This window comes from Pituophis catenifer, unplaced genomic scaffold (assembly GCF_029215685.1).
Source record: "Pituophis catenifer annectens isolate HBS135680 unplaced genomic scaffold, rPitCat1.0.hap2 SCAF_16, whole genome shotgun sequence".
NCBI lineage: Eukaryota > Metazoa > Chordata > Lepidosauria > Squamata > Colubridae > Pituophis > Pituophis catenifer.
The window spans coordinates 18,060,129-18,072,333 of record NW_027256896.1 but is presented as its reverse complement, the minus strand read 5'-3'; the positions used below and the strand labels follow the sequence as shown (position 1 = coordinate 18,072,333).

The window sequence follows — 12,205 nt, the reverse complement described above, 5'->3', positions numbered from 1 at the left end:
AGTCATTATCGACTTCCAGAGAAGAAGGAAAAGAAATGAAAAGGACGGTTTTAAAAAAATAAAATAAAATAAAACAACAGGGTGGAAAAGAGAAAACTAAAATAGCCAGAGGGTTTTGGAGGGGGTGTGGGTCAAGGATTCCACCTCCTGCCCCGTAACTGTTCATTTCCCTGGACTTTTGTGCAGCCCAGGTCCATGCCAAAGCACACTCCCTCGTCCCCGTATTTTTATTTTTGGGAAATGCATCTACAGGGGTCCAAGCTACTCGTCTCCCACCCCCTTCCCTGCCTAGTTTCCCTGAAAGCTAGCTGAAGCGATCGGCCCCCTCCCCAGCAAACCTTCCGCCTCCGTTGGCCTCCCACCCGAAAATCAAAAACACGTCAAACCGTTCAGCCGGCGGCGTTTGGTTCCCCCTCCCCGAAAACGGTCATTTTAATGCAACGGTCGGTGTTGTCACGATTTTGCACCAAAGGTGAAGGGTGCCTGGATACCTCCTTCCCTCTTTCCCCTCCCCTCACCTGCGTGCCCCTCCCTCCCTCCCCCCCCCAAAAAAAAGTAATCCCGTGGAATTCTGTGCCCAGATGAAGACGAACATGGAGCGGTCAGTGTCTCTTCAGAGGTGACGGTGAGGCCGCCATCGCTGCTGCCGCTGCCCTCCTCCTGCAGCCTCTCTGGGAAATTGACGCCACAGCGAGTCCGAAGGGTGCCAGGCCCAGCACCGTCCCGGGGGTGTCCCTCCTCTCGGGGGGAGGGGGCTGCCTTTACTTGTTGAGGGACAGCGACTGCATCCGCTTGCCTGCCATGGCCGCGTCGTCTTTAGCTGGGGGGAGGGGGGTCAAGCGGAGAAGGAAGAACAGCTGAATCCCTGAATCCTTCCTTCCTTCCTTCTCTCTCTCTTCTTTCTTCCTCCTTCTCTCTCTTCTCATTTCCATCTCCTTCCTTCCTTCCTTTCTTTCTCCCTCCCACTCTTCTCATTTCCATGTCCTTCCTTCCTTCCTTTCTTCCTTCCTCCCTCCCTTCTCATTTCTATCTCCTTCCTTCCTTCTCTTTCTTCCTCCCACCCTCCCTTCTCATTTCCATCTCCTTCCTTCCCTTTCTTCCTCCTTCCCTCTCTTCTCATTTCCATTTCCTTCCTTCCCTTTCTTCCTCCCTCCCACTCTTCTCATTTCCATCTCCTTCCTTCCTTCCTCTTTCTTCCTCCTTCCCTCTTCTCATTTCCATGTCCTTCCTTCCTTCCTCTTTCTTCCTCCCTCCCACTCTTCTCATTTCCATGTCCTTCCTTCCTCTTTCTTCCTCCCTCCCTCCCTCTCTTCTCATTTCCATGTCCTTCCTTCCTTCCCTCTTTCTTCCTCCTTCCCTCTCTTCTCATTTCCATTTCCTTCCTTCCCTTTCTTCCTCCCTCCCACTCTTCTCATTTCCATCTCCTTCCTTCCTTCCTCTTTCTTCCTCCTTCCCTCTTCTCATTTCCATCTCCTTCCTTCCTTCCTCTTTCTTCCTCCCTCCCACTCTTCTCATTTCCATGTCCTTCCTTCCTCTTTCTTCCTCCCTCCCTCCCTCTCTTCTCATTTCCATGTCCTTCCTTCCTTCCCTCTTTCTTCCTCCTTCCCTCTCTTCTCATTTCCATTTCCTTCCTTCCCTTTCTTCCTCCCTCCCACTCTTCTCATTTCCATGTCCTTCCTTCCTTCCTCTTTCTTCCTTCCTCCCTCCCTTCTCATTTCCATCTCCTTCCTTCCTTCCCTCTCTTTCTTCCTCCTTCCCTCTCTTCTCATTTCCATTTCCTTCCTTCCCTTTCTTCCTCCCTCCCACTCTTCTCATTTCCATCTCCTTCCTTCCTTCCTCTTTCTTCCTTCCTCCCTCCCTTCTCATTTCCATCTCCTTCCTTCCTTCCCTCTCTTTCTTCCTCCTTCCCTCTCTTCTCATTTCCATTTCCTTCCTTCCCTTTCTTCCTCCCTCCCACTCTTCTCATTTCCATCTCCTTCCTTCCTTCCTTCCTCTTTCTTCCTCCTTCCCTCTCTTCTCATTTCCATGTCCTTCCTTCCTTCTCTTTCTTCCTCCCTCCCACTCTTCTCATTTCCATCTCCTTCCTTCCTTCCCTCTTTCTTCCTCCCTCCCACTCTTCTCATTTCCATCTCCTTCCTTCCTTCCTCTTTCTTCCTTCCTCCCTCCCTTCTCATTTCCATCTCCTTCCTTCCTTCTCTCTTTCTTCCTCCCACCTTCCCTTCTCATTTCCATCTCCTTCCTTCCCTCCCTCCCTCCCTCCCTTCCATCCACCTTTCTAGACTGCATAAAAATTCCTATGTGAAGGGACGTAACTCCAGATCGACCCCCTTTAAAAAGGACTGATAGCTCCTTTCTCTCTTTCTTTTCTTTCTCTTTTTTCTTTCTTTTCTCTTCCTCCCTCCCTCTTTTCATTTCTATCTCCTTCCTTCCTTTTCTTCTCTCTTCTTTCTTCCTCCCTCCCTCCCCTTCTTCTCATTTCCATCTCCCTCCCTCCCTCCTTCCTTCCTGGATTTTGATCATGCGACTTGCATGAATGCCGCAATGGTCCTATGTATGAGGACTACCTTGTACCAATAAAGGGCTCCCAAACCTTCACAGGGGCCTCAGCTCCCTTTAGCCTCAGCCAGACGTTTCCCTCCTTACCTCTCCTCTCTTCCTCTTTCTTTTTGGCTGCCTCTTCTCTCTGTTTCCGGATAATGGCTAGCCGGGCGAGGTCGGCCTTGGCCTGTTCCGTTTTCCCTGCCAGGTGCATCTTCATGTACCTTTCTTTTGCCTTCTGTTTTTCAATCTCTTCTCTGCAAAGGTACCGGGAGGGGAGGAAGAGTCGGCAAAAGATCCAAGTAATCAGGAGGCTTTGGAGACCTGCCCCCCCCCCAATTTCCCCAAAGACACGTGGATTTCCATCTGGATGGTTTTGAGCACAGCAGGTGAGGCTCACCAGAGGGAACAAAAACAGCCTCCATTCCATTGCTGCCTGGCTATGTACCGTGTTTCCCCGAAAATAAGACCCTGTCTTATTTTATTTTATTTTTTTTGAACCCTGAAATAAGCGCTTGGCCTTATTGCCATGTGCTCAAAAGCCCGATTGGGCTTATTATCAGGGGGATGTCTTATTTTGGGGGGGAAACAGGGTGTTAGGAAATGATGATTGCCTAACTTGTTGGCTTGGCAATATATAAAACCTCAATATAGCTTTAAGACTTGTATTGCTGTATTGCATCATACTGTGTCCTGATTGGTTAGCTCTGTAGCCAATGTCCTTAAGAGGGATCTAGAAACACGGTTAGTTTCTCTTTGCTGACCATTATTGCTCTTTACTGCTCTTTGCTATGTTTGCTACTGTTTGCAACTGTTTATTGTGTATGACTACGACAACTGGTAAGAAGACTTTGTTATTGGAATATCCCTGGACTATTGTTTTACTATCTACGGCTTTATCTGTGTATGACCTGGACTGTTTATTGGACTGTGCCTTATTACTGTTTCCTAAAAGTAAACACAACTCAAGTGTATCTGTGTGTTGGCTGCGATTATTTGCAACTGCTCTCAGTCGCTTTCATGTGCACACCCTTGCTACTCTAGGGTTGCTCTGCGAATTCCTCAACACAGGGTAGCAATTTTTTAAGTGTAACTATAATTAATTATAACAGGAGGGGGGAAAATACAAGTAGTCCTCAACTTACGACGGTTTATTTAGTGGACCGTCCGTAGTTACAACGGCACTGAAAAAAAGTGACTTACGACCATTTCCGCATCGCCATGATCAAAATATTAGATGCTTGGCAACTGACTCATATTTATGACGGTTGCTGTGTCCCGGGGCCACGCGATCCCCTTTTGCGACCTCCTGAGAAGGAAAGTCAAATGGGGAAGCCAGATTCCCTTAACAACCAGGTTACTAACTTATCCACCGCAGTGATTCACTTAACAACGGAGGCAAGAAAGGTCGTGAAATAGGGCAAACCCCACTTAACAACAGAAATGTTGGGCTCCCCGGTGGTCGTAAGTCGAGGACTATTTGAACACGACTGCAAGTGGCCCTACAGATGACGTTTCGCTTTCAAGTCAATGTAGTGGTGGGGATATATATATATATTTATTTATTTTAGCCCTGCCCCTTTAAAAGGCGTGGATTTCAACTCCCAGAATTCCCCAGCCGGCTCTGCTGTGGCCAAGGTTGAAAAACGGGGATGTGAAGAATGAACTCCTAGTACATAGTACATTTTATTCTCCCGTCATTCTCTCTAATGGTGTAATTTTAAATTTGAATTTTAAATGGGGGATTTTAACTGTCGGGCCAAATTGCTTAATATATTTTTAAATTGTTTTTAAATTTTGTATTCTATGTTTTTTATCTATGGCTGTTCACCGCCCTGAGTCCTTCGGGAGAAGGGCGGTATATAAATTTAAATATTAAATTAAATTAAATTAAAAATTCACTATGTTCCAAGGGTTAATAAAAAAACTCTTCGTTTAAATCCTCCCTCCCTTTGGCTAATTCTGGGAGAATGGAGGCAATGAAGAGGGCAGGACACCCCCCACCGCCCCCACTCCTCTCTATCTCGGAGGGAAGGACTTACCGTTCTCTCCGCGATAATTCTCTCGGGCTCTCTAAATCGAGCTGAGTGACTTTTTTAGCGGTTTGCACCGCCCGGTTGGGATTCTCTATGTCGATCATGCCTTCCACTCCTTTGTGTTTCGGCTGGAATTGAAAGGCAACAACAACAAAAAAAAAAAAGAAGAGAGCCGGTTGGAACAGTTTCCTGGAAGGGAATTGTGTGACGATCGTGTGGCCTTGGGAGGTGGAGGAAAGAGATGCCGCCCAGGGAATGGTCGCATAAGAGAGGTCGTAGTTAGTGGCTACATAGTGGGGAAAGGAAGGAAGGATGGATGGATGGATGGGAGGAGAGGAGAGGAAGGAGGGGAGGGGAAGGGGAGCAGAGGGGAGGAAGAAAGAACGGGAGGAAAGGAAAGGAGAGGAAGGAAGAAGGAGGGGGAAAGGAGGGGAGGAGAGGAGAGGAAAGGGAGGAAGGGAAGGGAAGAAAGGGAAGGGGAAGAATGAAGGGAAGGAGAGGAAGGATGAAGGGGAGGAAGGGAAGGAGAAAAAGGGAAGGAAGGAAGAAGGAAGGGGAAGAAGGGGAAGAGAGGAGAGGAAAGGGAGGAAGAATCAGTGGAAGGGGAGAAAGGAAGAAAAGGAAGGGGAAGAAGGAAGGGAAGGAGAGGAAGGAGAAGAAGGGGAGGAAGGGAAGGGAAGGAGGAAAAGGGGAGGAAGGAAGGGAAAGAAGAGGAAAGGGAAGGAGGGAGGGAGGAAGAAGCAGAGGAAGGGGAGAAAGGAAGAAAGGGAAGGGGAAGAAGGGAAGGAGAGGAAGAAGAAGGGGAGGGGAGGGGAGGGAAGGAGGAAAAGGGGAGGAAGGAAGGGGAGGGAAGGAGAGGAAAGGAAAGGAAAGGAAGGCAGACAGAAAGAATCCTCCCCAACTTGTTAGGCTGTAAATAGTGACGTGGAAAAACTGTACTTGCAAGAGTCTGTTAACGTAGCCTTACAAAAAAGTAGACTTAGCCCATCAGGTCTGTTTCCTGTCTGGTCCACCTAGGAAGGCTGGCTTTAAGGCCAAGGGGTAGCCAGATCCTGGCGTGTGGGGAGGGAATGCAAGGCAACATAATGCGTGTGTAGAGGTGTCCACTGGCTGAATCAAAGCCGACAGCCTCTCATCGCTCTTCTTGGTCCTAAATGGGGAAAATTCTTCTCCGGCCCCGGCCTCCCCCTCTACCTGATAGTCTTCGCCCTCTTCTTCCTCGCTCTCATCTGAATCTAGCGATTTCTCCTTCTTCTTGGGTTCTCCGGAGGCCCCGGAGCCGCCTTCCTCTTGCTCCTCTTCCTCTTCCTGTGGAAAGGAGAAGCATCAGCAAGCCAGAATAGCTGCGGGGGAAGATTGGGGGAGGGGGGCAGGGGTGGGGGTGGGATATCAGAACGGCTGGGAGCGATTTAGCTTCACCCAAGCGGGGGAGGGGGTGGTGCTCCGGCTTTCCGCCCATTCCTCTCTCTGACTGCCTGGCATCGTGGGGATGTTGGGAGGACGACAAGGGCGAGCCTCCAATTCTCAGCCTAAGCTACCTTAGTATAACCCGCCCGTTTTTTCACACTGTTGCAGCATCCCCCACAGTCATGTGGTCAAATTCAAACAGCTGGCAACTGACTCATCTGGATGATGGTTGCCATGTCCCCAGGTGTCAACCCTGAAGTGATCCTGGCTGAGGCCCCATCTTGGAAGCTTCAGGGTTGCCACACAACGGAGGGAGGTGGGTGGGTGGGGGGAAGGAAATAGTTAGATGGGGTCTTGTAGCCCAAAGAATAACGTTTTCCTGTGGGAACCAAGGACAGGTGGCTGGCCAGAGGAGGAGCGAAGTAACCAAGCAACCGGCCAGCAGCTGGATTGGACAGTGTGACCAGTGACTTTTTTTTTTTTTTTAATTTTGATTTATATGCCATCCTTCTCCGGAGACTCAGGGCGGCTTACAATGTGCTCAGCAATAGCCTTCATCCTTTTGTATATTTATACAAAGTCAGCTTATTGCCCCCACAAACTGGGTCCTCATTTCACCTACCTTAGAAAGGATGGAAGGCTGAGTCAACCTTGAGCCTTGGCGAGATTCGAACCCTGCAGTAATTGCAGGCACTGGTCTTAATAAGCTTAATAACAGGGTGCCTTAAACCCCTGTACTACCAAGGCTCTTGGGGGGGGTGGGGGGTGGAAAGGGAAAACTATTCAGAGTATGAATATTCATAAACTGGACTAGATCAGCCAATGAATAGGCATAGCAATTAAGTCAGCCAATGAGGGCTGTTTGGGAGCTGAGACAGACTGAAGCCAGTGTGTATCTTAGTCTGCAGCTTCTGAGTCTGCGCAGAAAAACTGAAACTAGTCTGCTCTGCTGAAATGAAACTAACTGTTCTCGCCTGCCTTGCGTTTTGCTTGTAACTGCTACGACGTTGAAGAAGAATCCATATTGGTATTGTACCTTTACTTTCATGTATTATTATGTATATAAAGAAGTTAATGAATCCTGCTGCATCTGTCTGCCTGTTTGTGCTTTCTGGATTTGATTTTTTGCAACAAACTCTGACAAAAACTTTCACTTTTAATTAGGTGAAAGCCGCGGGAACTTTCAGAGTCGGCTTTCACCAGTCTGCGCCAATGTGATGTAGCCAATAAAACTGTTCTTTGAGGAATTTGCCTGCCTCGGCGTTCTGCTTTCTATGGGTGCGTGACTTGGAACGCTGACACCAGGGTCATGTGATCTCCTTTTGCGACCGTCGGACAAGCAAAGTCAACTGAACAACCATGTCACTAATTCAACAACCGCCGTGGTTCACTGAACCGCCGCAAGAAAAGTCGTAAAACGGGGGACAAAACTCACTGAACAAGCGTCTCTCTTAGCAACATAAATGTTGGGGCTTGTCAACAGCACTTAGAAAACTCGGCTGCTTACCCTGGCCTTCTGTTTCTCAGCCTGCAGCTGGGCATCGATCTCTTCCGGGCTTGTATACTGCCGCGCTCGGCCTTTATGGCCCCCTTTTTTACCTGCAAGAAAAAAGTGGGTTTAAAGATTACCATATTTTTCAGAGTATAAGACGCACCTTAGTTTTTGGGAAGGAAAATAAGAAAGAAGCTGATTGGCAGGTGGATCAGCCTCCCCCAATCAGCTGTTCCCAGAGGTGAATTTTAGCAACAGGCTCCTTGGTTGTGAGCTCTGTGCCTTGCTTTTTTTTCTGCCTCTGAAACTTCTGAAACTCCGTGTCAGAAAAAACTTTTTTTCCTGCCTCTGAAAGCCTCCGAAACAGCTTCAGAAAAAAAGCCTCTGAAACAGCTTCAGAAAAAAAGCCTCTGAAACAGTTTCAGAAAAAAAGCCTCTGAAGCTCTGTTTGGGGACTTCTTTTCTGAAGCTTCATTTCTGATGCTTTTTTCAGCCTCTGAAACCTCCGTTTGAGAAGCTGGACGGGGCTAAGACGCACCCAGATTTTCACCCTCTTTTTTTGGGGGGAAAAAGGTGTGTCTTATACTCCAAAAAATACGGTACTTTCCCCCCCCCGCCCCCCCCGCATCTCTTCCTCTTCTAAGTTGTTCGGCTTCCATTGTCAGGCAAGGCCTAGACTCCCGTCAATGGAAGCAGAGAGCAGTGGTGGGATCCTGCTGGTTTAACAACCGGTTCAGTGATTGTGCGCTTCGCATGTGCGTAGTTTTGCTAAAACTTACTTTCCGCGTTACTGCTGGGGAGTAACACAGCTGAGGCATTGCAATGCACTCTGCTGCACGAATCAGCTGAGAGGATAAAGGCAGGAGCGGGCGGGCCCACCTGATTGTTGGGAGTGAACCGGTTCGCTCCCAGCTGAACGTCAGAGCGAACCGGTTCACCCGAACCAGTCTGAACTGGTAGAATCCCACCCCTGGCAGTGAGCTTCCAAGATAAGACAGTCTTTTCCCACATCAGCACGCACCTCTCCCCTGCGCCGCCTCCCCACCATGGAAAGGCCGGAGGGGGGGGAAGCTTAGGGAGAGGGCTCTAAGGCACTGTGAAGCGGTCTACAAGTCTACGTGCTACTGCTGATTAGCTGTGATGGCACAGTGGTTAGAATGCAGTATTGCAGGCTAACTCTGCCCATAAAACAGGAGTTCGATCCTAACCGGCTCAAGGTTGACTCAGCCTTTCATCCTTCCGAGGTTGGTAAAATGAGGACCCAGATTGTTGGGCGGGCAAGATGCAAATAATGCTTCTACATTGTAGAGAGTCCGGAGAGTGCTTCAAAGCGCTATGTAAGTCTAAATGCTATTGCTATTTTAGGAAATCCACAAGCCAGGGGAAGGCCCTCCTCCCCCTAAGGAGTAGGTGGGGGAAAAGATGAAAATAAATAAATAAAAAAAAAACTATAAAAGAGAACATTTGTAGTTTAGGGTTGAAATGAGGGGTCCTAGGTGCTCTCTGAACTTGGTTGTTTTGTTGCAGACTTTTCATTTCCCACCTAGGGAATAGCATCAGAAGGGAGCGGGGTTTGCAAAATTGAGCAGGGGGGAAGATATGGAGAAGACCGAGAGGCCCCTTGGAGCTCTCTGAGCTGGGTAGTTTTTTCGTGGACGTTTCATTACCCAAACTAGGTAACCTCATCAGTGCTAGAAAGAAGTGGGAAGAGCCTTGGTGGCGCAGCAGACTAAAGTGCTGTTAAAGTAGCACCAGCTGCCTGTAATTACTGCGAGTTCAAATCTCACCAGGCTCAAGGTTGACTCAGCCTTCCATCCTTCCGAGGTAGGTAAAATGAGGACCCGGATTGTGGGGGCAATAAGCTGACTTTGTATAAAAAAGAACACCGCTTGGGGGCCCCCCGAAAGCCCTACTAAGCAGGTATATACAAAAGTATGAAGGCTATTGCTTAACGCATTGTAAGCCCCCCTGAGTCTCCGGCATATAAATCGAACCAATAAATAAATAAATAAGTTTGCGGAGAGGAAGGGGGTCAGGAGGAGGAAGAAGAGGACTGGGGGATCCTTGGTGCTCTCTGAGCTGGGTTGTTTTCTTACTGATGTTTCATTACCCAACAAGGTTACATCATCAGTCCTAGAAGGGAGTGAGGTTTGCAGAGAGGAGGGGGAGGAGGAGGAGGAGGAGGACTGGGGGGGGGTCCTGGTTTTCTTGCAGATGTTTTATTACCCAAACTAAGTAATGTCAGCATGAAAAACACAAAAAGATTTTTTAAGAGAGAGAAGAGGCAGAAAGACATCCCAAAGCAAGTCTTCAGATTAGGTGCCTTCTGCTGTCCAAGGGGTGGGGTGGGGTGGGCATTTCCAGGAGCTCCTTGGCTGCGGGGTATAAACTGAGCCCCGAATCCCCCTATTCAACCTCCCCCCCATCCCACTTCCCACATGAAAAGGGAGGCTGCCAATCCCCCCCCCCTCTTGTTCTGATTGACAGTCAACTCCAGGAAAGCCCTTCCAAGCAGATCTGATGCAATCCACTCAGCTGGCCCTGACATCCCAGAGGAGGAGAGGAGAGGCTGATTGGCTGCCCAGTCACTGGATCCCCACCACATGGGAGGCTGGGATCAGGAAGGAAAGGCAGGGAGGCTCTCCGCTGTCCCCCTACTGGGGCTAATTAAGACCCCCACCTCCTGATTTGACACTAATTAAGCCCCTCCCCCTGATTTCACTCTCAAGACCCCCTCTCTTTAATTTGCCTCTTTTGGAGACCCCCCTACTTTGACCATTAATTTGGCACAACCCACAACCTGATCTGGCTCTCCTTAAGACCTCGCTCCCGCTGATTTGACTGTCGTTGAGACCCCCCACCCCTCCTGATTTGACACTAATGAAGCTCCTCCCCCTGATTTCACTCTCCTTAAAAAAACCCCACCCACTCATTTGCCGCTTTTGGAGACCTCCCCCCACCCTCTATTCTGACACTAATCCAGGCCCCCCCAACCTGATTTGGCTCTCCTTAAGACCCCCCACCCTTTAATTTGCCTCTTTTGGAGACCCCCCCACCTCTATTTTGACAATTAATTCGGCCCCACAACCTGATTTGGCTCTCCTTAAGACCCCCACTCCCGCTGACTTGACCATCTTTGAGACCCCCCACTCCTCCTGATTTGACACTAATGAAGCCCATCCCCCTGATTTCACTCTCCTTGTGTTTCCCCCCACGCACACTCATTTTCCTCTTTTGGAGACCCTCCCCCACCCTCTATTCTGACACTAATCCAGCCCCACACAACCTGATTTGGCTCTCCTTCAGACTCCCCCTCCCGCTGATTTGACTGACATTGAGACCCCCCACCCACCCCTCCTGTCAAATCAGGAGGGGTGGGGTCTCCAAAAGAGGCAAATTAATGAAGCCCCAACCACTATTGGGCTCTCTTTGAGACCCTCCCCACCCTCTAATTTCACCCTCATTAACCCCCCCAGATGTGGCTCTCATTGACGCCCCCCCCAGCCCTGATTTGGCACTAATTAATGCCCCTCCCCCCTGATTTCACTCTCAAGACCCCCCCACACTCATTTGTCTCTCTTGGAGACCCCCCCCACCCTCTATTTTGACACTAATTCAGCCTCACAACTTGATTCGGCTCTCCTTAAGACCCCCCCTCCTGCTGATTTGACTGACATTGAGACCCCCCACCCACCCCTCCTGTCAAATCAGGAGGGGTGGGGTCTCCAAAAGAAGCAAATTAATGAAGCCCCACCCACTCATTGGGCTCTGTTTGAGACCCGCCACCCTCTAATTTGACCCACATTAACCCCACCCTTACCACCCCCAAGATGTGGCTCTCATGCACGCCCCCCCCAGCCCTGATTTGGCACTAATTAATGTCCCTCCCCGCTGATTTCATTCACAAGACCCCCCACCCACACTCATTTGCCTTTTTTGTAAAACCCCCCACCCTCTATTTTGACACTAATTCAGCCTCACAACTTGATTCGGCTCTCCTTAAGACCCCCCCTCCCGCTGATTTAATTGTCTGGGACCCCCCCACCCTCTAATTTTGACCCTCATTAACACCCCCCCCCACTCCAAAATATGGCTCTCATGGACGCCCCCTCCCCCCACAGCCCTCATTTGACACTAATTAGTGCCCCCCCCCATCTCTTTAAAGGACCTGCCCGAGAATCTCGGGGGGGAGTAGCCCCCCTCCCCCACTCGAAAGACCCCCTCCCCGTCTTTCGAGTGGGGGAGGGGCAATCCCGGAATGATATCCTCCTCTCCCCCTCCCCAATTTTAATATTTATTTATTTATTTATTTTAAAAGGAGGTGGGGGGGGGAATCAGCAGGAAAGGCCTGAAGCGCCTCCCGGCCCTTCCAGGCAAAGGGTGTGGGGGGGGGGTGAGGTGGGGGGGGGTCCCGATGCCCATGTGGCACGGCCGGGGACGATGGGGGGTGTAGTCCCGCTTGCTTGAGAAAGCTGGGTCTCCCCAGGGAGAAGCGCTCACCTCCTTTGGGCATAGCGAGGTCGGGCAGGCAACGATGGCGGCTCCGACGGCGAGCGAGCGAGAGCGAGTCGTCCTGCTTCTCCTGCCGTCCCCCCCCCCTTCTACACGCCTCGCTTCGCCCCGAGCTGGGAGCGACCCGGAAACGGAAGTGGGGCCGGCGTCGTCGACGTCGACGTCCGTTTAAAGCCCCCCCTCCCCGTTTCGTGAGGTGCCAAGCTCTGAGGGCTGTCTC

At 50.1% G+C, this 12,205-nt stretch overlaps 1 protein-coding gene across 1 annotated transcript; it reads right to left on the bottom strand.

Moving 5' to 3' along the window:
- Positions 1 to 548: 548 nt before the first annotated feature.
- PDAP1 (PDGFA associated protein 1) lies at positions 549 to 12,125 on the bottom strand. Its single transcript, XM_070955123.1, has 6 exons — positions 11,974 to 12,125; positions 7,489 to 7,580; positions 5,769 to 5,882; positions 4,581 to 4,702; positions 2,644 to 2,795; positions 549 to 820 (listed from the first exon to the last, which is right to left on the bottom strand). The coding sequence occupies exons 1-6, from the start codon at positions 11,984 to 11,986 to the stop codon at positions 762 to 764; spliced, it is 552 nt and encodes a 183-aa protein (XP_070811224.1). The 5' UTR covers positions 11,987 to 12,125; the 3' UTR covers positions 549 to 761.
- Positions 12,126 to 12,205: the final 80 nt, after the last annotated feature.